The following is a 22,369-nucleotide window of genomic DNA, read 5'->3' as shown; positions in this document are numbered from 1 at the left end:
GAGCCTTTCTAAGTGCTGAGGATATGGCAGCAAACAAAGCAAAACCCTTCTTCCCTTGGAGCTTCTATTCTAATAAGCAGTGTGTCTGAGGGGAATCCTGAGGAAGGAAGGGAATCAGCCATGTGGCTGTTTGGGGGGAAATAGGATTTCAGGCAAAGGAAGAGCAATTGCAAAGGCCCTGAGGCAGGAACTTAAGTTCCTGGAAGGGGAGAGTGGCAGGAGAGGTGGTCATGGGGATGTAGGTTACACAGGGCCTTGAAGTCAAGATGTAAGCGTTTTTGGTTTTATTCTGAGAAACAAGGAAACCATTGTGGAGGCACTGGGGGTAGAAATAACAAAATCTGACATAATATTTTTTGAGAGCTTACTCTGGCTGCTGGTTGGGAATAGTGGGGCAAGAATGGGAAGTCAGGAGAGCAGTTGGAAGGCTTCTGTCATAGTCCAGGTGAGCACTGGACGCCAGGTGGGAGTGGTAAAAATGGTTCACGGTGGCAGGATTACACTGAGTATGCTAAAATAATTGGTGAGGTAAGAGACAGGGAGAAGCGTGAGGGTGGCTCATGGTTTGGGGTCTCAGCCAACGGAAGGGTGGAGGAGACGGGCTTAGACATTGTTTGCAACCCACTTTGCAGATAAGGAGTGATGTGTTCCTTTTCATTGCCTTTCTTTTACTCACGGTCATTTAAGGTAATAATGTGAGAATGTTGCCATGTGCAAAGTGCTCATCTTAACTCAGGGGCCCCCCTGCTCCCTCAGACTGGGGCCTGTCCTCTTCTCTAGACTTCCTCTCATTTCCCCATGCCCTGGCAGCACCTTTCCCCCAGCTGGACTGCTGACAGGATCTGGATGTCTTCTCCACCCTGGCAGTTTTAAATAACTAGCAGATCTTAAATTTTCTTCCTGGCCACACTGACAGCGGTTGGGTGCCCTGGGCATCAGTGTTTCGAGAATCTCTTGAGTCTTTGTCACATGGAGCCGACTGCCAGCTGTGCATTTATCTCTGAATGTGGACTTGGAGCCCTGAGGACCCCACAGGTCTCTTGGTTTCAGGCAGACCTGGTGTGGGGGATGTGCTAAGGCTTTCAGGCTACAAAGGGACAATTTAAAACTTGGCAAGTGAAACCGGCCTAAATGCGAATGTGTTTTATGCTTAACATCATAAAACTGGTTCAGAGCAGCCTGATATGCAGCAGAAGAAACCTTTATTAAACATTATAGAGGTCATTGCTTTTGTCTTCCTGATACCTCTTCCCTCTCCTTTCTTCTGTGACCCACATTGAGCCAATGTAGAACCCGCCCTCTGGCTTCCGTGATAGGTTCAGGGAGGGGAACACGACCTCCAACGGGCCAATCAGAGGCGGAAAGACCTTTCTCTAGTGGGAAGTCATTGAGAGTGAAAACCCAGAACCGGCTGCAGCCAGGTTTTCAGCCTCCTGGGACAAGTGGCCTGAGAGGAAGAGACTAGAGGCAAATGAGAGAGAGCCCTGATGGTGCTTTTGACATCTTATCTGATGCTGGCTCTATTGTACCCCTTTTATTGTTTGGTACAGGAACTGAGAAAATTCTCTTACTGCTTCATGCAGTCCTGCTGGTTTTCTGTCATTTACAACCACAGGAGCCCAAATAACCCTACTATGAGCGAGGGCATGGAGCAGGAACACAAAAATGACTAACTGGTGTCTCTGCCTCCAGGTATTTATAATCTAATAATTTGATTTCAAAGCTAGTGAGTATGCTGAAATAATTGGTGAAATCTACCTTTAACAAATTAACAGATGGCGTGTTTTTAGAATGTGAAGAATTAAGAGTGTAAAATTTTTTTACATTGGGTTAATTTATCCAACATATGTCACCTGAATCTCGGGTTTCCCTGTGAGACTAGGCTGTTTCCTTTTTGATAGTTGCAGAGGAGCAAGGCTGCTTGTAAATAAATTTCTATCTTTTGTTAAAATCTTCCTCATCCTGGCAGGGAGTAGTAGCACATGCCTGTAATCCTAGCACTCTGGGAGGCAGAGGCAGGTGGATTGCTTAAGCTCAGGAGTTAGAGACCAGCCTGAGCAAGAGTGAGACTTGTCTCTACTAAAAACAGAAAAACTAGCTGAGTGTTGTAGCTGGTGCCTGTAGTCCCAGCTACTTGGGAAGCTGAGGCAAGGGGATTGCTTGAGCCCAAGAGTTTGAGCTGGGATGTTGTGAGCTATGACGCCACAGTGCTCTACCCAGGGCAAAGAGTGAGACTGTCTCAAAATGAAAAAAAAGTCTTTATCTTCAAAGGTCCATTTCCAAAGCCACCTGCACCGTTGAAGTCAATTGTTCCCTCTTTTATACTCACATAACCCTTACTCTATTCTGTGTATTGGTACCAGTCATTCTGCTTTGAGTACTTGTGCAGCTCTCATTACCCTGTTGGTTATAAACTTTTCGGCCAGGCTCGGCGCCTGTGGCTCAAGCGGCTAAGGTGCCAGCCACATACACCTAAGGTGGCGGGTTCAAATCCAGCCCGGACCCACCAAACAACAATAATGGCTGCAACCAAAAAATAGCCGGGCGTTGTGGTGGGCACCTGTGGTCCCAGCTACTTGGGAGGCGGAGGCAGGAGACTTGCTTGAACCCAGGAGTTGAAGGTTGCTGTGAGCAGTGAAGCCATAGCACTCTACCCAGGGGGACAGCTTGAGGCTCTGTCAAAAAAAAAAAAACAACAAAAACTTCAGCCAGAGACTCTGGGGTCCTTGAGGCTCCCTGTTGTAGAGAACAGTTCCCTGAACATAGTAAGTGATCAGTAAATGTTAAGTCTAATATTAGTGTTGGTTTTGCTAATAAATATTGCAAGCACCTCCTTAAATTTTACAAACCATTTTTTATATAAAATTGCATGTAGAAGTTGGTTCAGTGATTTGTAGTAGGTCTTACAGATACAACCGATAATACTAATGTAGCTCTGTGGCCTTAAAAAGCATAGATAAATTAGCTATAGATACATATTAGAGGCTGGGCATGGGGCCTCAAGCCAGTACTCCTAGCACTCTTGGAGACTGAGATGAGCAGATTGCTTGAGCTCAGGAGTTCAGTACCAGTCTCAGCAAGAATGAGACTCCATCTCTACTAAAAATAGAAAAATTAGCCCGGGATCCTGGAGGGTGCCTATAGTTCCCCTATACTCCAAAGGCTGAGGCAGGAGGATTGCTTGAGCTCAGGAGTTTTAGGTTACTGTGAACTATGATGATGCCGTAGCACTCTAGCCAGGGTGACAGAGTGAGACTCTGTGTCATATATATATTACAAAATATACGTATATATATACACATGCACTATATATATTACATATACTGTAATATATACTATGTATTATATATACTATGTTATATATTATATGTACTGTATAATATATAATAATATATATGTTAGGTGGACAGAGAAAACTTAGAGAAGAATGTTAGATGAAAATAAACCAGAAAATTAGTTGGTAGGTACCAGGTGAACAGACGTGTGGTCACAGGAGAGGGTGTTGGGGACACTGACTGTCAGAGAAGTTAACTATGTGTGAACACTAAGAATTTGAGCCCTGGGCGGCGCCTGGGGCTTAGGGAGTAGGGCACCAGCCCCGTGTACCGAGGGTGGCAGGTTCGAACTCGGCCCTGGCCAAACTATAACAAAAAAATAGCCAGGCGTTGTGGTGGGCGACTGTAGTCCCAGCTACTCGGGAGGCTGAGGCAAGAGAATTGCCTGAGCCCAGGAGCTGGAGGTTGCTGTGAGCTGTGATGCTATGGCACTCTACCGAGGGCAAAGTGACACTTTGTCTCTTAAAAAAAAAAAAAAGAATTTAAGCCCTGTTTAAAACCTGGTGGCTAGATTCATGTGGACTGACGGAGTGAGAATTGCTTGTGTGTAGATTTAGAAATGGGACTTGTAGCCTTCCTTCTCCACTTGCTTCAACCTCAGCCAAAAGCCATGAAAATTAATAGGTGTCTCTTTCTTATACATCTTTTTCTCTCTTCACTTCGGATCTTTCTGAATGAAGATGTTCTAAGCTGTATATTGGTCCAATTAAATGCAGCTGATTAAAACTGTGCAACCGAAAAAGAAGTGAGTTGAAAAGACATTCTCTTCTGAGAATGCAAGTAGAGTTATAGGTATCAAGTTACTGGAGTAGCTGGTTGACAACTGAATTATAAATAAATGTGTTAGGTAGTGGAATTTTGTTTTGTTTTCCCCAAAGGAGAAATATTCGCCACATGGAAACAAAATTTATTCAGCATATTTTCATTCTGTAATTGCACCATTGCTATTCTTAATTCTTTTGCGTTTCTAGTTTAAAGGGAAAACACACACACACAGACTGTTGTGTAACATTGACAAGAATGAGTGTGAACCTGGCAGTCGGAGACAGAGGTTGTTGTAAAATTAGCAGTGGAAAGAGCTTCCTCCTTTTATGGAGGTTAAAAATAATGTATTTATAGGGAAGTTATTTACGTTGGCCATTTAGAGGCTTCCCCAGGAAGCCTTAGTTAAGAAAGCTGTGAAAGCATTTCCAGGACCCTGGCCTGTGCTTCGCAAATCCATGCATCCACACTGGCTGATAAACTGGAAAATGGAGGTGTCCTGCTGCTGGGGACTTCTCAAAGTGTGGGAGAGACAAAAGTCAATGCTTATGTGTCCCTCCCAAAGTTTGTGGTATCCAGCAATTTCATCCCCCCCCACCCCCTGCAGAAATGTTTTGTTTTGAGCTTCCCGGTGAGAGAACTATTTCTCATATAGTGTGAAAGGAAATTCAGGGTGGTTTGAAAGGTGCTGGGTGCCCTGCAGACCCTATACAAGGAGAGCTTACTGTAACTGCCCCCACTGCATCCTTCAAGAACACCCCCTTGATGAAACTGAATGTGAAAATAGTCGAGGCCAGCAAGCAAAAAAAAAAAAAGACATTTAAATGAATTCTTTGTGGGAGAATAATCTTTGCTGTTTTGTAAACTACAGTCACTTTTCTTTGTGCCTCGTGAGTTTCCCCTATCCGCTACAAAACTCCACTTACCTTACTCTAAGTTCCCCGAAAGCTTCCCCCACTGTTTCTGTGAGCTCTGGTTCAGTAGCCGCATTTTTGGAAAAGCAGTTCATAAAGCCTTATGAATTTAAAAGATATTCTTCATGTATCCAAGGTTTTTTGTCATTCAGTGGCACCGTGTATCTTGGTGACTGTCTGCAAAGAAGGGAGGAATGGATGGTTGAAAAATGGCCAGTATTAGGGGATTTAAGCAATTCTCCTTAAGAAATACTTTGTTTACACGTTTGTTTGTTTTGGGTTTGCGTATTGGCAAGGTTGGGAAAGTTGCTTCAAATGTAGATCTTAGCTGTTGTGTCACTTGAGAATGTTTGGGTCTCCTTATCAGTGCTTGACAGGATTCGAGCCTGAACTGACAACTTCTTTAGTTTCTTGCACACTTACCTGCCTGCTTCCCGGTGTTTGGAGGGGGACTATTCTTGTTCAGTGACGGTGGAGGGGTTAGGAAATTACGCTTTACCTTTGGGACTTTGCCAGTAGATGTGCTAAATTCTTTAGACATTTGAATCGATGTTTGACCCACTGCAACAAAGGAACAAAGAGGCAGAAAGGAATGGAGAGATTAGTGTATAGGAATAATGGGTACTCACCTCTTCATGATTTATCTCAAGATAAAGAGTGAATACTGTCCTTATCTAAGAGAATCCCTTGTTGGTTTCTGATTCAAAAAGATGCCGTTGTGATGGATGAGGGGGTACGAGGGCAGCTGCCCAGAGTTTAGAAGTTGCCATTCAGACAGTCTCTGGCAGACCGTGGGCCTAGTGTTGAGAGGTTGGGTTCCTGGTTTCCAGCATGAGCACCAGGTGTGACTTTGATTCAAAGATTGTATAAGTAATTGTAACTGTGTGAGGGTCTCAAAACTCAGACTTTATGTATGTTAAGTGAACCTTACTGCATTGGTTTGCAACCAGTCTTGATCATTTAGAGCTACTCTAATAAGTTGATGACGAACACATAACCTGAAAGTGTTTAATTTTCAATCATGTATTTTCAGCAAAATGAACTAATGACAGATTAGCTCATTTAATATGTCAATAAACACGAAAGAAGAGATTCTTTGAGGAGATATTTGAGGCATTCTTATGATAGTGGCTTTTAAATCTTTTGCCTGCTGTTTATAGGATAGTTCTTACGTAATTTAATCTGAAATCAAGAGAGGTGGTTTGCCAAAGAAACATAAAATTAGCCCTATTGTTGAAATTGATGTTGACTGCTTGGTGTTTGGTAAAAAGCATCTTTACGAGAAGCTACTGGGGGAAATGAGGAGTTCAAGGTCGCCACCAATTTCAGGAAAGATGAAAAATGTTGAAATCAAGTGGGAAGGAGGAAATGTGGCAAATCACAAAGAACCAGACTGTTTTTAACAGAAAAAAAATTCAATTTTATCTGCTTTTTTCTGAGCAAATTCCATTTGATAGTTTACATTTTCTTGATAACTTAATAAAGAATCTCAGGAAGGAGTTGCAGAATCTTATCTTAGTGAAAGAGAATTTGTCATTTGTGACACTTCTTCTCTAAATAGCATGAGAAGATCAATGTATTAGCTTGTAGTTCATGCATTACTAGTTCTGGCTATTTCTATTTCTGCATGTAATATGGCAGAATTTGGTACCATGAGGAATTCTCACTCAATCCCTAAATATTTATTGGACTCTGCTAGGTAACAGGCATTGTACTAGGCACAGTATGAGATATGCTGGTAATAAAACATAGGCCCTGCCCCCCCAAAAGCACCATTTTAGATGGGAAGCCAATAGTAGACAGGTAATTTAGAGTGATATAAAGTCAATGTAAATAAAACATGAGAGTGTTGGCTTTGCAATCAAAATAGTGTTTCAGTTTGCAACACTGAATCTGGCCACTGTTTACCCCTAGCAGTCACCTGAGCTGAACTACCATCACCCTTCTCCTGGATTCCGCCCTCCTCGTGGGTCTCCCTGTACCTGGCTTTGTCCCTGCAGTCTGTTTCCTACACAGCAGTCAGAGCAATCCTTTGACGACATAAGTCACATCTCATATCACTCCCTGCCTCAAGTCATCCAGTGGTTCCTAGTTTTGCCAAATGCAAAAGTCCCTTCAACAGTTCACTGTGTCCTGTGGCTCTGCATGGCCTTGCTCCTGCACACACACACACTCACTCATGGTATTCTCCGACCTCCTCTCCCACTGTTCTGACCCTCACTCACTTCATTCTCCCCTCAGTGTCTTCCGTGCTGTTCCATGCACATGCCAGACACACCGTCCATGGTAGGGCCTTCATAGTGACTCTCCTTAAGATAGCTGCACATAGTTCCTCACCTCTCCCAAGTCTATGTTCAAATATCACCATCTCAGTGCAGCTCCTCCCTGTCTACCTGTTGGAAATTGTAGCTCATCTGCGCCCCATTTCCCCCTATCCTCCTTGTCCTGCTCTGTATGGTTTTCCAGAGGACTTATCTCCCAATTATATGATTTACTAATTTTGTTTGACATCTTTCTTCCTCCACTGGGTGTAAGTTTCAAGAAGGCAGGATCTTAGTTTTGTTCAATGTTGTCCAGTCTAGAACAATCTAGACAATCTTAGTGCCTGGCATGCAGCAGTTATTCCATATTTATTTGTTAAATGAGTGAATGAATGAATGAATGAGAAGGAAAAATTCATTCTGATTGGAAGTTCTAGGAAGAATCATAAGGAGGAAACCATTGAGCTGGGTGTTGGAAGGATGAATTAGACTTGGATGCTCAGCTTTTCTGGGAAAAGATAAATGGAATATCATGAGCAAAGGCAGAAAAGTGGCAAGGGGCCCACCTGACTGGTGCGTAGGGAGCAGTAGGAATAGGAGTAGTAGACAGATGAATTAATGGAGAGAAAAATAACTAAAGGGGACTCTTAGTGGACTGAGGGAACGAATTCCTAACCCCTGCCTGTGATAAGAGGGCAAGCATGTTGATGACTGAAATCAAGAACCCTCAAACAAGTGGCATGCATAACATGGCAGATACTTGCACGGTAAGAAATCGGTAATGGGAATGGTATTTGCTAATGAGATCTGATTTTCATATAGTACTTGACTATTTTCAAAACATGATCACATGCTTTTTGAGATGTAAGCTTCATAACAACTGGTGAAGTGAGTTAGGCAGGTCTTATTTACATTTTCTGATAAGCTTTTTAAAAAATGAATTGCATCTTATATTGAAGAACGTGGATTCTCAAGCCAGCTAAGTAACTTGCGTACAGTCATGCAGTTGGAAAGCAGAGAGGTGGCTTCTCACTGTGTGTGCCTCATGGTCAGTGTTTTCCCGCTATGTGAGGCTGCTTCTCTAATTCTGACAAAATAGTAAATATATCATGCTGGTTTTTCACAAGGGTACAAGCCTCCTTGCATTTCCCCTATTCACTGAAAACAGCAGTTTGTTCATCCAGTTACTTCTTTACCAAATCTGTTTTCTCTTTCCTTTTCCATTTTAACTTATCTGGGATAATTATTGGAAAGATTAATACATGTAGCAAGTGGGTGTGTCTTAATCTTCACCTGTTTAGCATTTTCACCATTTCCAGGCTTGTGCCCAGACTGTCTCTCCGGCACCTGACATTCTGTTAAGGCTGTTGCTAACTTTCGTTTGCTTCTTGGGTGGAAGGGAAGAGAAAGCATGTCATCAACTCCATTTGAATGTCTTACGACTTACCTGTTGCTCACTTGGGGAGTAAACCTGATCTTCTTAATTCCTCCAGATGTTAGTAGGCAGGAAGAGGCGGAGGGAGAGCTCAGTGAAGGAGAACACTGGTATGGAAACTCTTCAGAGACTCCGTCAGAAGCATCCTATGGAGAAGTGCAGGAGAACTATAAGTTGTCTCTGGAGGACCGGATCCAGGAGCAGTCCACATCCCCCGACACCTCCTTGGGAAGTGCAACTCCCAGCAGTCACACGTTGGAGCTGGTGGCACTTGACGGTGAGGTCCTTCGAGACTCACTGCAGTGTCAAGATCACCTTTCCCCTGGAGTGTCTTCTTTGTGTGAAGATGATCCCCCAGGTTCCACTAAGCCCCTGAGCAGCAACTTAAGGCGGCTGCTGGAGGCAGGTTCCCTCAAACTCGATGCCACAGCCACGGCCAATGGCAGAGTGGAGTCCCCTGTAAACGTTGGCTCGAACCTCTCCTTTTCCCCTCCTTCCCACCACGCCCAGCAGCTCAGTGTTCTGGCCAGGAAGTTAGCTGAGAAGCAGGAACAGAATGACCAATACACTCCAAGTAACCGTTTTATATGGAATCAAGGTAAGTGGTTGCCAAACTCAACCACCACCTGCGGCTTGTCTCCAGATTCAGCCATCTTAAAACTGAAAGCTGCAGCCAATGCTGTCCTGCAGGACAAATCTCTCACCAGGACTGAGGAGACCATGCGCTTTGAGTCCTTTTCCTCCCCTTTTAGCTCCCAGTCTGCTAGTTCTACGTTGGCAGCTTTGTCAAAGAAAGTCAGTGAGAGAAGCTTGACTCCTGGGCAGGAGCACCCGCCTCCGGCCAGCTCCTTCCTTTCCCTGGCTTCTATGACTTCCTCTGCAGCCCTTCTGAAGGAGGTCGCGGCCAGGGCTGCGGGGAGTCTTCTGGCGGAGAAGTCATCACTGTTGCCTGAGGACCCTCTACCGCCACCGCCTTCAGAGAAGAAGGCAGAAAAAGTAACTCCGCCCCCTCCACCACCTCCGCCACCTCCACCACCGCCACAGTCCTTGGAGTTACTGTTACTTCCGGTTCCTAAGGGAAGAGTGTCCAAGCCCCCCAATTCAGGTATGGAGTCTTGTCTTTCAATCCTCATGTAAGTCTTTTGGAGTATGTGATGTCTTATTCATTGCTTTTTTCACTTGGGTTCCCAATCTGATCAGAGGCAGGAGTAAAAAAGCAAGAGCACAACAAAATGCTTTAAGTAAGCAGTGTAGTGGTCTTTTATGTCTGTATTACACAAAGACTTCACAAATAGCTTCATTTTTGAAAGGTGGTGAATAATCTTAGAGACATACAGTGCTCCCTCACTTTCATACAAATGATATTTTTTTTCCTTACTAAGTTCAGTTAGGTCTATACAAGATATATTTAATGGGGAAAGATCAAAGCATCATTGTCATGGCGTGCATGGCATCACTGAACGGGGGCGGGGGGGGGCACTGCTTTTGAAATAGTGGACAAGGGATAGTCCACACTCCTGCTGCCTCCATTACAAATGGACTTTTGTATAATCAGTAATTACTCTGCCCCAATTAATCACGGTATACACTTTTATGTTAGCATTTTTATTACTTTTTTGTAGGATTTAAGCCTTTTTCACTTGTTCTGTAATTTCTTGGCATATATAGTATATAAGAACTCTCAATGAACATTGTCAATCAAACTTAATAAAAGCCTTTCTGGCAAATGCTTTATTTTATTCAAATCCAATCAGATTCAGAAGGAATCTGCCTGTGGAAAATTTGAATCACAAGTTTTTCTAGTGAAGACAGTCTTTCCGATGGAGAAGTTGCTGTTATATAGAGCCATGACATTCACAGTTATTCATCTGACGGAGAAATTTAGTCACTGGGGTTCTCACAATGGGAACATCATTTATTCTACTGGTTTGCTTGAAAATTGTGTGCATGATAAATACATACTCCTAGGAAGCATGTATGGGGTTTCAGATGTCTCTCAAGGATATCCTGCCAGACTGGAACAGGAAGTAGGCTATGTGTGTCCTCGTCAGTATAAACACTGCCATTGTGTATGTCTAGCTAACTTCAGGTTATTTGCAGCAACATTGATGAAGAGGGCTTGGAATGGCAATAATTGAACTACCACAGCTATCATTGATTTGATGCACTTATGATAAATTTCTATTTCACTTGCTGAATGTGCTATATGCACTAATTATAATTACTTTAAAACTTGTTTAAACAGCAGAATAAAATGAGGAAAATGGGTATCTGGGACTTTTGTGACTTTTAGTGATCCAAATTGTTCACTCCAGAGTTTCTGAAGGGTTAGTAGAATCTGAAATGTTTATCAATTCTGAGTTTCGTTTCTCCTCACTTCTCACCTGCCATCTGGTGAAATACAGAGAGAAATGGCTAAAATTAGAAACCAAGGAGAAGAGCCCAGGGGGGCTGGGTAGTTTTACAATGGAATAAATCACTCCTGACCAGAATTTCATTTAAGGTAGCAGCAGAAAGAGAGGTATGGCTAAATGTAAAGTGTAATTTTATAAATATTCTCTGCATCTGTTTATCGGATAGATATATGTGTGGTATTTACAGTATAAATTCATGTGGACATTAGTTACTTGGAAAGCTTATACAAAATTAATAGTGCACTTTGGTTAACTGAAGACTTGAAAAGCAATGACGATAAAGCCATGTTTCCTGAAGGCCAAACTGTAGCAGCTTTGTCATTTTAAACTGGTGTAAGGTATAACTAGCAATCGTTGTGAAATATAATTTTTTTCACTCCACAACTAGATGCATGCAAAGACGAGAAAGAGATCATAAGCTGCCAGTGAATGGTAGACTTTTTGTTTGTTTTCTTGTAGGAAATACACCCGAGGGAAAAGCTGTGTTCCTTTTTTTTGGTTTAAAAGCACTTAATCCATGCCAACATCTCAATGGGTTTCTCAGCAGAATTTAATATGGGAGATGTATAAGAAACCATTGTTATCTTCACTTTTTACCAAATTTTTTGTCTTGCTGGAACACTTAATATTTTAATCAATGAATGTTCAACATGTTCAAACTGAAAGAGAAAGGAGCTTCTCAGATTTGGGTTCTATAACCCCCTGCTGATTGGCTTATACCAAATGTGCCTGCCCTGTTTTCCACATGCCTCTATTATTTGGTGAAACAGCTCCATTAACTGTTTTTAATACAGTTTAATCAACCAAACTGTATTTAAAAAAAAAATCATTCATTTTGTAAAACTCACGCACGAGGAAACATCACTGCCAAGAAAAACATGAAAACCTTTGAAACTGTTATTTGAAAAATATTCCACATGTCCATGTAGACATCTCCTAAATCCAAGTTGTGTTTATTATTGCATGAATTGGAAAAAGAAGAGGCGACGCTTGCATTCTTTTCAATTATAGTGAATTTCATCACTTCCCGCCGGCCTACCTAGATCATAGATTAATAAGAAGTTCATTGAGTATCGAATTTTGCTATTTGTCATTGTATCGTGGAGAGATGATTTGGTGTTACTTAAGATAACTGGTTTTGACATCTGAAAAGTGGAAGGGAAGGTCTTCTAAAATACCTGTCCCCTCTTTCTTTTCCCTACCTCTTCTCCCCTCCCCTTCAACTTCCACATACTATGCTATTGGTTTTACGACAACCTAGCAGCTGGATTCAGGTGTAACTTGGTTTTACCTAAAAAGCGTTATGGGAGTGTGGTGAGAGCTATCACCCACATTTCTAAACATTTCCCATTATTATTTTTTCCTTTCACCTCAGAAAGAGATGTTAGTTAAATTTAAAGTAAATAGGTGGCCTGGCTTCTTGAAGCAGGGAAAGAGTGTTTGTTGCCTAATGACTTAAATAAACGCATAGTAACCAAAAAAGAAAAAGCCACAAAAATAAGCTATATACCATTCTGATTTCAAACAGGCCTTACATTTTTTTAAAAAGCTGTTTCTCAAAGTGTTGCAAAAAAAAGCATATAAAGTTGATTCTAAAGTTACAAAAAGATAGATATGTGCTAGAAAAGCTGATCCTGCCTTGAGTAATTTAGACACCAGCACTTCTTTGACCTTCTTTAGGTCAAGGGAAGTCCAAACCATGAAAAAAAAAAATCATCTTTTAGGTCTGGCCTTATTCTTCTTTTTTGAACGGGATTCAGTTGTTGCCAGGTCATGGTGTATTTAATTCCTTAAAGAGTCCACCACTCGATAGCCTTTGCTCCCCACAAGAGAGACGTGACACTTGAGGAGAGGTTTCTCTTAAGTGACCCTGTGCCCTCAGCACATGCTACACTGCTCTTCTGAAAGGGGACACGATAGAGGGAAGATTATGTCCATTTGCTATAAAGATAAATGTCACACATTGAGTCAATTCTCTTTGAAGCTACTGTTCGGTTGTAGCTAAGAATAAAATAGATGGTTTTTATTTTAAAGACAAAGTTTCTTATAGAAGGCCACCAAGATTCCCAGGATGCCAGGTTCCTGGTTAAAAGAAATAACAGAGAAAGTTTCAGAGAGAGGGTCTCTAAAATATCTTATTTTACTGAATAAAATTTAAATATGCCTACAAGCAACGTGGTATCAGATAGCTAAGAATATTTTCTGGGCCAATACATAGGGGTTTTCTGTATGCTGTTTTCCTTCATATTTATGTGATATTATTAAAATTATTGCAAAGACATAGAAAGTCCAGAGAGGAAGATCACTTCTTCTGAAATTCCCATTAAGTCCATACTTTTTAGTTATTACAATAACCCTTAATAAGGTTTAATCTGAGAATGATTACATATCTGAACTTGTTTAGAAAATTTACTTTTATAACCAAGTAAAAGAATCAGAACTGTCACTGGTCTCAACGATATTTTCCCAGTGATTTCAACTTCTTCTGGCTGTAGATATCAGGTTTCTCTCTTAGTTTTATTGAATATTTTCTAGTTAAAATAGGCATTGATAATGTCAGGGTCAGAAGTAACAGATAAATGCAGTGCTATCCATTGCTAAAGGAGGTTATTTTGTTGCCCTGAAACAGCATCTGAGAGACATGCCCAGGAAATTCCATTAAAAGGTACTGAATCCATGTGTGTTGTTAGAAAGAACGATAGGTGGGGTTGGTCTTCATCCTACCCAGACGTGCACCCGTACAGATAGTAGGTCTAAAGCGCAGATGATGGTGATGCCCAGGGTCACCTGGCATCTTGAACTCCTTCTCTGTGTATGGTAAGGCCTGCATGCAGAAACTACCCACTTGCAAATTATCTTGACTTGCTGCAAATTATCACATAAACACTAATAAAAGAAAGTTTGATTGTAAAGCCTATGAAACAATTACAATTTGTTTTAAAGATACCTGCTTTCTGTTAAAGCTGTTAAGCTACTAAACCCTCCAGGATTTAAAAAAAAAAGTCTTTTAGGCCAATGATGTTTTGTTGTTGTTGCTTTGTAAATTTGTGTATAGAGACTAGGATAGAGTATCAAACTGAAATTGAAGAAACTGGCTCTAATTCCCATCCTGCCACAAAACAGAGGAACTTGCAGCGTACCTCCTCAGTTCACTTTCCTCGTCTGCAAACTGAACTGGTTTGGAATTATCTTCAAGACTCCTTCTGGTTTTAAAATTCCTTGCCTGTACTTACTGTTTATTTTTTAACTATGTTTGTCTGATAAACAGACCCCTTTTTTCTATTTTTGAATTAAATAAGTTGCCTCTTAAAATTCACTGTCAAACCTCCCACAAAGACCATCTCTGCTTTGGGCAGATCTTAGTCTGTGTAAAGTCCATACATCGTTGGATTTTATTAATGATGTAGCCATCATTATATTTTTAATATAAGCTGCCCCAGGTTCATTTTTGGAAATAGCTGAGGTATAAGTACATGAACATCTATCTATTAATACATCCATGCATTTAGGACGTGTATTGGGGCACTATGTGGAAGGCATGCAATTTTGGGCTAGTGCTACTTCCCCTGAAACTTACTAGCAGCTTCCCCCATCTTTTTCTTCCGTTTCCAGCCCATGTTTCATTTTTACCTCTCTTGCCCCAGCCCTTTCTACTTAATCTCATAGTCCAGTATACTTATTGAATCATGTTGTGCCTGGCACTGTTTGAGGGCTAGAGACACAAAGGTAAGGACTTCTAGGCCGTGTCCCAGGAGATCCCTCCCCTCCGCTCTATCCTTCCCCCTTCTGTCTCTTCCAGATCTCATTTTTCACTGCTGAGCTGAATTTGGTCATTAGAGTTTTGTCTAGGCTGAGCCAGACCCTACCTGGGCCACGCAATAGACTCATATTCTTTTCTATCCTTTTGGCTGCAGTGACAAACTACCATCTTGGGTCAGGCTCTGAGCTGTGTTTATTATGTGGTGTCAGTTGTTTAAATTCACAACTGGCCTGATGGCAAGTTTTCTGTTTTGGAGGGTGTGTCTAAAGATTGTTTATTGTCACTGCTCTTACTACAACAACTACTATTACCAGTAGCTTTCCTTTACTATGTGACAGGCACTTTACACACATTCATTACCTCATTTATTCCAATAATAGTATTGCCGATAAAGAGAGTATGTTTGTTCCAAAGGAGCAAATTAGCAGCTATCTCTATCTCTGGGTTTGTTAGCATTTTGGTGGAATTTAGTTTTGTTTGCAGTGGTATTAACTAGCAAGGGATACAGTTAGGGAAAGTTGTTTATTAGACAGTTGTAAACTAGGTAAAATTATGAATATTTCAACCCTATTGCCTCAAGAATAGGTTTATTCTGAGAAAGTGGTCATATTGCCTTAGGTTCTAGATTTGAGTGAAGTTTACAGCTTTAGTTCCCTGAAAGTAGTTTGGCATATGATATAGAATACATGCTTACTCCCTCCCTTCTCTAACGTAGTCAGCAACTTTATATGTACATGGAGAGTGTCCTACTAAAATAGGAAATTTCTTTCTTGAGGGAGATAACTGGTCAGATGTAGAAATTAATCATATCGTGGTTACTTTTATCATTTGTCTTCTTACTTTCTTGCTGTGGCCAGTTACGATGTCAAAAGTTACGATAGGGTAGCTATTTGACCACATTTCTTGCAGTTAGTTTCTGTCCACTCTGAATAGTGTAATTTTTCCTCGTCAGTCCAGTCTTGCAATTGGTACACGATCCCTGTGTATTTTGGTATTAATGAAAACTAAGAAAGCATAGCTACAGAATGAAATGTATTTTTATAAAATTCCAATATGCAGGTTTTAATGTAGTGTATTCTGTAATACATATGAAATACAGAATCAATAATTAGGATGGCTGGAGGCTAGGAAAGAATAAGAAACACACTGGTCACATTAGGCAAGGCAAGATGCTAGGGGAAACTGGCAATGTGCATTTTATCCCTTAATGCTTTTTTATTGCTTTCCTATGGTCTGTTATGGAATCTTAGGTCATTTGAGAACATCTCAATTTTCTCTCTTTTTCCAGACAGTTCTGTAAAATTAGGCTGTTTAGAGATTTGATAATGGGACATGCTTACTGAAGATGGGGGTCAATGACAGCCTGTTTGTGTATGTCTTTCTTACTACTTTGATGTTCTTATAACCGCAAACATCCTTATCATTTTTTACCCTGTAGCATATGACAACAGTTTCAGTCTACAGGGCTGATTTAGTCCATTCTCCCCCCAAGTCTGTTGTTCAACATGTAGTCTTTCTGATCAAAATATCAGGATGAAGGGAATAACTAGGAAAGATAGAAAATGAGAAGCAAAATTGGGGGTAGGACTCCAGATCAGCAGAAGCGATCAGCAAACACAGACAGCAGAAAGCAAAAGGGAGTTAATGAAAATTGCTTGCTTCTAGGTCTCCACCAAGGTGTGCTTTTCCTAGAGTAAAAGGAAACCCTCAATCTCTCATTCCTCCAATCAAAAAAGGAAATACTTGTGATAGAACAGATCTCAAGTAGAATCTCCAGACTTGAAAGGTATATTTTTAGTTGGAGGATTCTTTTTCAAGTCTCTTGGTGAAGTTAACCAATATCACTTACACTTGTATTAGTAAAACTGCATTTTTGGAATGCCCTATCTTTATTTCAGAACCCTTCTAGTTCCATCCATTTTATGTGCTCTTTTGCATAATGGAGATTCAGTTGACTCAAGAAATAAGTAACAAGATTATTTTAAAGTATACACTTGGGAATATTTTCTTTTAAAATTATAAATGTAACGTGTGTATTTAAATATTCAAATAGTATAGGAGGGTATACAATGAAAACATAAGTTTTCCTCCCTGACACCTTCCTTTTCATCCACAATCCTTCAGTAGTAACTGCTTAGTGATTTCCAGAAAATTGGGTGTGCTTCCAGGAAATTTCCTTACAAATAAAAAGATATTTTTTGTTTGTTTCATTTACTCATGCCATTTTTCCCACTCTCTCCTTTTTCCCCCTCAATTATTTTAAAGCAAATCCCAGATATCACATCCATTCGCTTATAAATACTTCCATGGATATATCGCCAACAGGTAAGAACTTTAAAAACCTCACCACAATTCCACTATCACATCTAACAGGAGCAATAATTGTTAACTTGTTATGGAACATGCGGGCCATAATCAGTATTTCCTCAAGTATCTCAAACATGTCTTTTTACAGTTGTTCTGTTCAAACAGAATCCAAACAACTTTACACTTTGCATTCACCTACATCTTTTTTTTTTACCCATAACTCCTTTCCTTTTAAAAATGCCATTTATATATTGAAGGAACTGGGTCATTTGTCCTGAGGAATTCCCACATTCTAGATTTAGCAGATTCACTTCTTTGGGATGTTTAACACTTTTTAAATCACCTGTATTAACAACGAAAGGCTAGTTACTTAGCGGCTTTATTAAATTTTTATAGGAGTATTTCATAGATGGCATATCAGAAGGCACACCATATCTGTCTTATTTTTAGTGATGATGTTAAGATTAATCAGCGGTTTTAGGTGTTGCTAACTTGATTCATCCTTTATAATGCTTCCTATCAACCTTCCACCTAATGGTTTTAGCAGTAATTGATTCTCAATTTTTAGAAAACAAAACTAAAATCATGCTAATTCCATTTTCTTGCACATGATTTCATATCAGCATCTGTACACGTAGCTCATTTTAAAAAATGACTTCAGATATTTTATGAATGTATGTCTGTTAAGCTGGGTATGGAAATATTTCTGATTTGGTGATTAAGAAAGGACAGTGACTTCTACTTGTTCCTATTCCCTGTGTCCCAAAGTTGCAGAGGTTAGTATGGCACTGAGCAATGAAAGTTGGTAGACCAGAAGTTTAGCAATACAGGGTCACAACAGAGACCCTTCCCTTTGGGGATGATGGAGAGAGTGCTCTTGGCTTCACTTGGAGGAGATAGTAATTAACTTTTTGAAAAATTGAAGCCTTCGTGGCAGCCTGGTTGTACCTCTTCCCACAATGGGCAGTAAGGCCCCCTAGCCAGGCAAAGGAAGGCGGCATATGTTAGTGGCTACCAAAGGAACAGAAATAATGGTAAAAAACCCTGACCTTAAGACCCCCTGATGCCTAAATTGGTAGCAGCATCTGCTCAAGCCACAGCTCAAATTGGCAGTAGGGATTTGAACATTTGCCTCCTTTGGAGTTTAGTTGGTGAGGTTTATGATTGTCTGATCTTCAGTGTAAGACAGTGTGTTATTCTCGGTCCCATTTGATTTGGCTTCATTTTCTCACCTTTTTCCACGTTCCGGATCAAGGACTTAGGTCTGGCAGTTGCTGTGAGGAAACCAAGCCCCTGGTTTTCAGGCTTGTCTGTGTAGGGTGCCTTTGGGGCCCCGACGTAGGGCAGAAGGTAAGGGCAGGCCAGGAAGCCCCTTTGCAGATGTCCCGCAAGTGTGGGTTGGCTTTTGGAACCTTGACTTCGCTACTGGATCAGACTGTCAGATCTCGGAAAATGGAGCCCGGATGGAAGTAACTGGATGGATGTAGGTTTCTGCCTGAAGAAAAGCAGTCATCGAACCTCCTCATGGATAAAATCTTGGAACTGCCAAGACAGAAGCCCAAGTCATTTTTCGTACTTTTTATATGGCAGCGCATGTGACTGACACAAGGTACCATTTTTGTTTTCCTTAACATTCCTTTCTTTTTCCTCCTTCCAAGCCTCAGAAGAGGAAAGCGGAAAGCCTTTCCAGTGTCCAATATGCGGTTTGGTTATAAAAAGGAAGAGTTACTGGAAGCGGCATATGGTGATTCACACAGGTTTAAAAAGTCATCAGTGCCCGCTCTGTCCATTCCGGTGCGCTCGCAAGGACAATCTCAAATCCCACATGAAGGTAAGCACTGCGGCCCATGGCAGCTGACGGGCACTGCCCGGCCCAGCTGGGCGCCTGCGCAGTGTGGGCGTGACCCTCCTGGGGCGACTGCGGCCTTTCCGGGGAGGGCGTACCCCCCCCTCCCGAGCATGCGCACAGCTGCGTTCTCTGTAGCACTTGGAAGAGGGGCGTCTTTAAGGAGAGGTATGAGTTCCCTGTCCCCCGTCTACTTAGGGGTAGAGAGAACTTGCTGTATCCAAACAACATATGTAGTGGGCAGCTGTCCTTTCCATAGGGCAGCGGCTGGACCAGGCCTGTGTGGTGAGGCGTTGGGTGGACCAAGGAAGGAAGCCCAGTCCAGGAGGAAGAGCTGGTCTGAGCCCCAAAGAGCAGGCCCTTGGCCATCTCCCTTCTTGGGGAGACTGCCCTCGGCCACTGTGGCCTTACCCTGCAGCTTAGAAACCAGAGGAACTCAACCAGAGAGGCCGTGTGGGAGGTGTGAACACGTGGACAGGCACCCGAGATTTTAATTTTGTTCTTTCCCTTGGGAGGCTTGCGGCCCGTGTCTGGCAAGACCGTGAGGCCTCCTTTAGGCTGGCGGTGTTTGCGCTGTCACAGTGTCGAGAATTTCTTTTACCAAATACCCAAGGACATCATTTTCCATGTCTTATTAAAAACAGTTTGGCCTATAAATAGCGTATAAAGAGTTGAGTGGAATCTTTGTGTCACTGTATGTGCGATGGGGGAAGATTTAGTTATATGAAAATCTTTTTAAGTAGATCATGTTAATACTAAGGATTGTGTCTCAAATTCAAGGAGGATAAAGACCATGTGCTTTTGAATATGATAGACCAGAATCTAAATTTTAGTAGGTACCTTACTAACTGAGTGTCCTTGAGTGAGTTAACTTTTAGCCTCTCCATTTTAGCCTCTCCATTTTTTTACCTGTTAAATGGGAATGATAACTTTTTTCAGGAACAGTTGTCATTAGTATTTAAGGAGATTATATGAGCAAAATGTCTGCGGGAGTGAAATGTTCAGCGGGAGTTACTTAACTACTATTGAATATCTTAATAATAACACTCATATCTTCCCTGATACTTTCAGTATAGTTTGGCTGTTGACATTGTTTATACAGTGTCTACTTTCCTGCCATAAGAAGTATAATGTATGTACATAATTAAGATATTTACTTACTTGGAAACCTTGCAGTGTAATCCTTCTTAATAGATCAGTAATCACTATTCAGAATTGTAGTTCTTAAAAAGTGTGAGCAGATGGAACCTCTACTGACTTTAAAGAAATAGCTTAGAAGATTAAAAAATTTAAATCCATGATGTAATTTGTTTTCTATCATTTGTCTTTGTCTCCTGGGGTAGCATGCCCTGCATCTTCAGAATCTATTTCACCAGTTCTGGCTGGTTGATTTTATTCAGTTCACTTAGTTTTTACTTTAACTTTCCTCATCCTTTACCACCTCTTCCCAGAGTAGAAACTCATATTATAGATCTACAAAATTGGATTTCATTAGCAGAATAAGACTACAAAAGAGATGCCTTTAAAATGAAAATTTGTTGTAGTTACCAGGTCCTAAGCTGTGTTTAGAAATCAGTTCTGGCAAATTTAAAGCTTCAGTGAGCAGAAAACTTGCATCTAGCCTGACACCTTGTAAGCTTGGTTTCAGCTCAGGGTCACTTAAAACAACCTATTTATAAACTCATGGAAAAAAAGCTGGGTTTTCAATAGCGGGAACTACTGACCCTGAAACTACAGGGAGATGAGTTGGGTGCCTTGATGATACAGACGGTCAGCCATGACAGTGTCACAGATGAGAGCCGCAAGGGCCTTGCAGGTCGTGGGGTCTTAGAATGCTTTCAGAACAAATCAATAACCAGTACGATAAAGCAGTTGTGTGAAATTACTACTTTATTCAAACTCGTGGTGTCCTAACCTGTTGAGCTACTACCAGAGCTTTTGATAACAGAAGTGTGAGAAGGGCTCATGCAAGTTTAATTTTATCAAATGGTGTCCTCTTTCTTTTCCCTGCTCTCTACCTCACCTATCGGCCTTTCCTTTTTTTAATCAAAGAATTCATGATTTTATTTTGATTAGGCATACTTTAATTTTGCAAAGCAAAATTAAACTTTACAAAATTAAACCAAACTTTGCAAATACTGTCTAAACAGAAATAGAATGACTTTGTTCTTAGGCATAGCTATCCTCTGCTACCCTCGCCAAAGACTATAAATATGGATAGATTTCCTAAAACAAATTCTACCTAAGAAGTAGGGGCAATATAGCCAGAGATTAAGATCTCAAACTGTGTGGTCATAAAAACCTTAGTTAGAATCTCAGTTCAGAGATTCTTCAGAGCTGTGAGACTTTGGAACAATCATTTAACCTCTCTAAACCTCTGTCCACTAATGGAGATAATAAAGGTACAATCTATCTCAAGGGATTATTATAAGAGTTAAATGAGATAATGCATATAGCACTTTAATATAGTGCCCAGCATGGAGAAACAACACCAGTAAATGTAGCTAATATGGTAATCATGTTCCAAAAGCCATTCAAATATACATTAGTATTTGGTTAAAAATAATGAAATGGTGTAAGAAATTATTCTAAAACAAATGTTATTGCTTTTCTCATTTTGTGACATATCTTTAGTGCTGAGAACTTAGAAAAACTGATAAATAAAAATAGACATTTAATCTCATCACCCAGAAATAACTTTTATCATTCTATATACTACATTGATTGTATAGATTTTTTTAAAGAAAAATGAGATTCTATTTTATTTGTCCAGCAAATACAGTACTTACTATATTTCTACTACGTTCTAGATACTATACTTTTTTTTAGCTTGCTTTTCCTCCACAATACATTGTGCAAATTGTTTTTATGACCAGCCATGGAAGGAGCTTGTAAATGCCTCCAGCTTCCTCGAGGTTATCTCAGATTTCCATTAAGTCTTTTACAACTTTCCTGGATGAGTGAGCATACAGGAATTAAATGTGAAATTCATAAGCTGAAACTGAACAGAAAAGATGAGGAGGACTGCTAAGATAAAGAACACTGGTGAAGTAATGATAAGAAACTGGACAAGATTCAGGGCACTGAGTTCTAGGGCACGTAGGTCTGCCATTTATGGAGCTGTGACTACTCCTCAAGCCCTGCCTGCCTGGCTTATTCCCCTAAAGGGGATGGAATAGGTATTTCTCAGAGTTTCTCTAAGCTGTGAAGTACAAAGACCCAAACATCAGCCTGGTACCCGTAGATGGCTCTGATGGTGAGGAGATGGCCCTAATGATGTAACAGTAACTGATAGGGGCTGTTGGTATGAAATGACAAGGAGGTAATGAGTCTAA

General features: G+C 40.9%; 1 protein-coding gene across 3 annotated transcripts in view; it reads left to right on the top strand.

Annotated features, from left to right (window-relative positions):
* The window catches only part of ZNF827 (zinc finger protein 827), a 167,876-nt gene that overhangs the window by 25,328 nt on the left and 120,179 nt on the right, over positions 1-22,369 (top strand). For 2 of the 3 annotated variants that reach the window (XM_003790199.2, XM_012805398.2), the window contains exons 2-3: positions 8,766-9,812; positions 18,847-19,019. In XM_003790199.2, the coding sequence (XP_003790247.1) occupies positions 8,766-9,812; positions 18,847-19,019 (1,220 nt within the window). The remainder of the gene's footprint in view (positions 1-8,765; positions 9,813-18,846; positions 19,020-22,369) is intronic. The other variant, XM_003790200.2, reaches the window with a different exon arrangement.

This window comes from Otolemur garnettii, unplaced genomic scaffold (assembly GCF_000181295.1).
Source record: "Otolemur garnettii isolate 467f Iridium unplaced genomic scaffold, OtoGar3 scaffold00041, whole genome shotgun sequence".
NCBI classification, from domain to species: domain Eukaryota; kingdom Metazoa; phylum Chordata; class Mammalia; order Primates; family Galagidae; genus Otolemur; species Otolemur garnettii.
The sequence above is the reverse complement of the archived record's forward strand: the minus strand, read 5'-3'. Positions and strand labels throughout refer to the sequence as shown.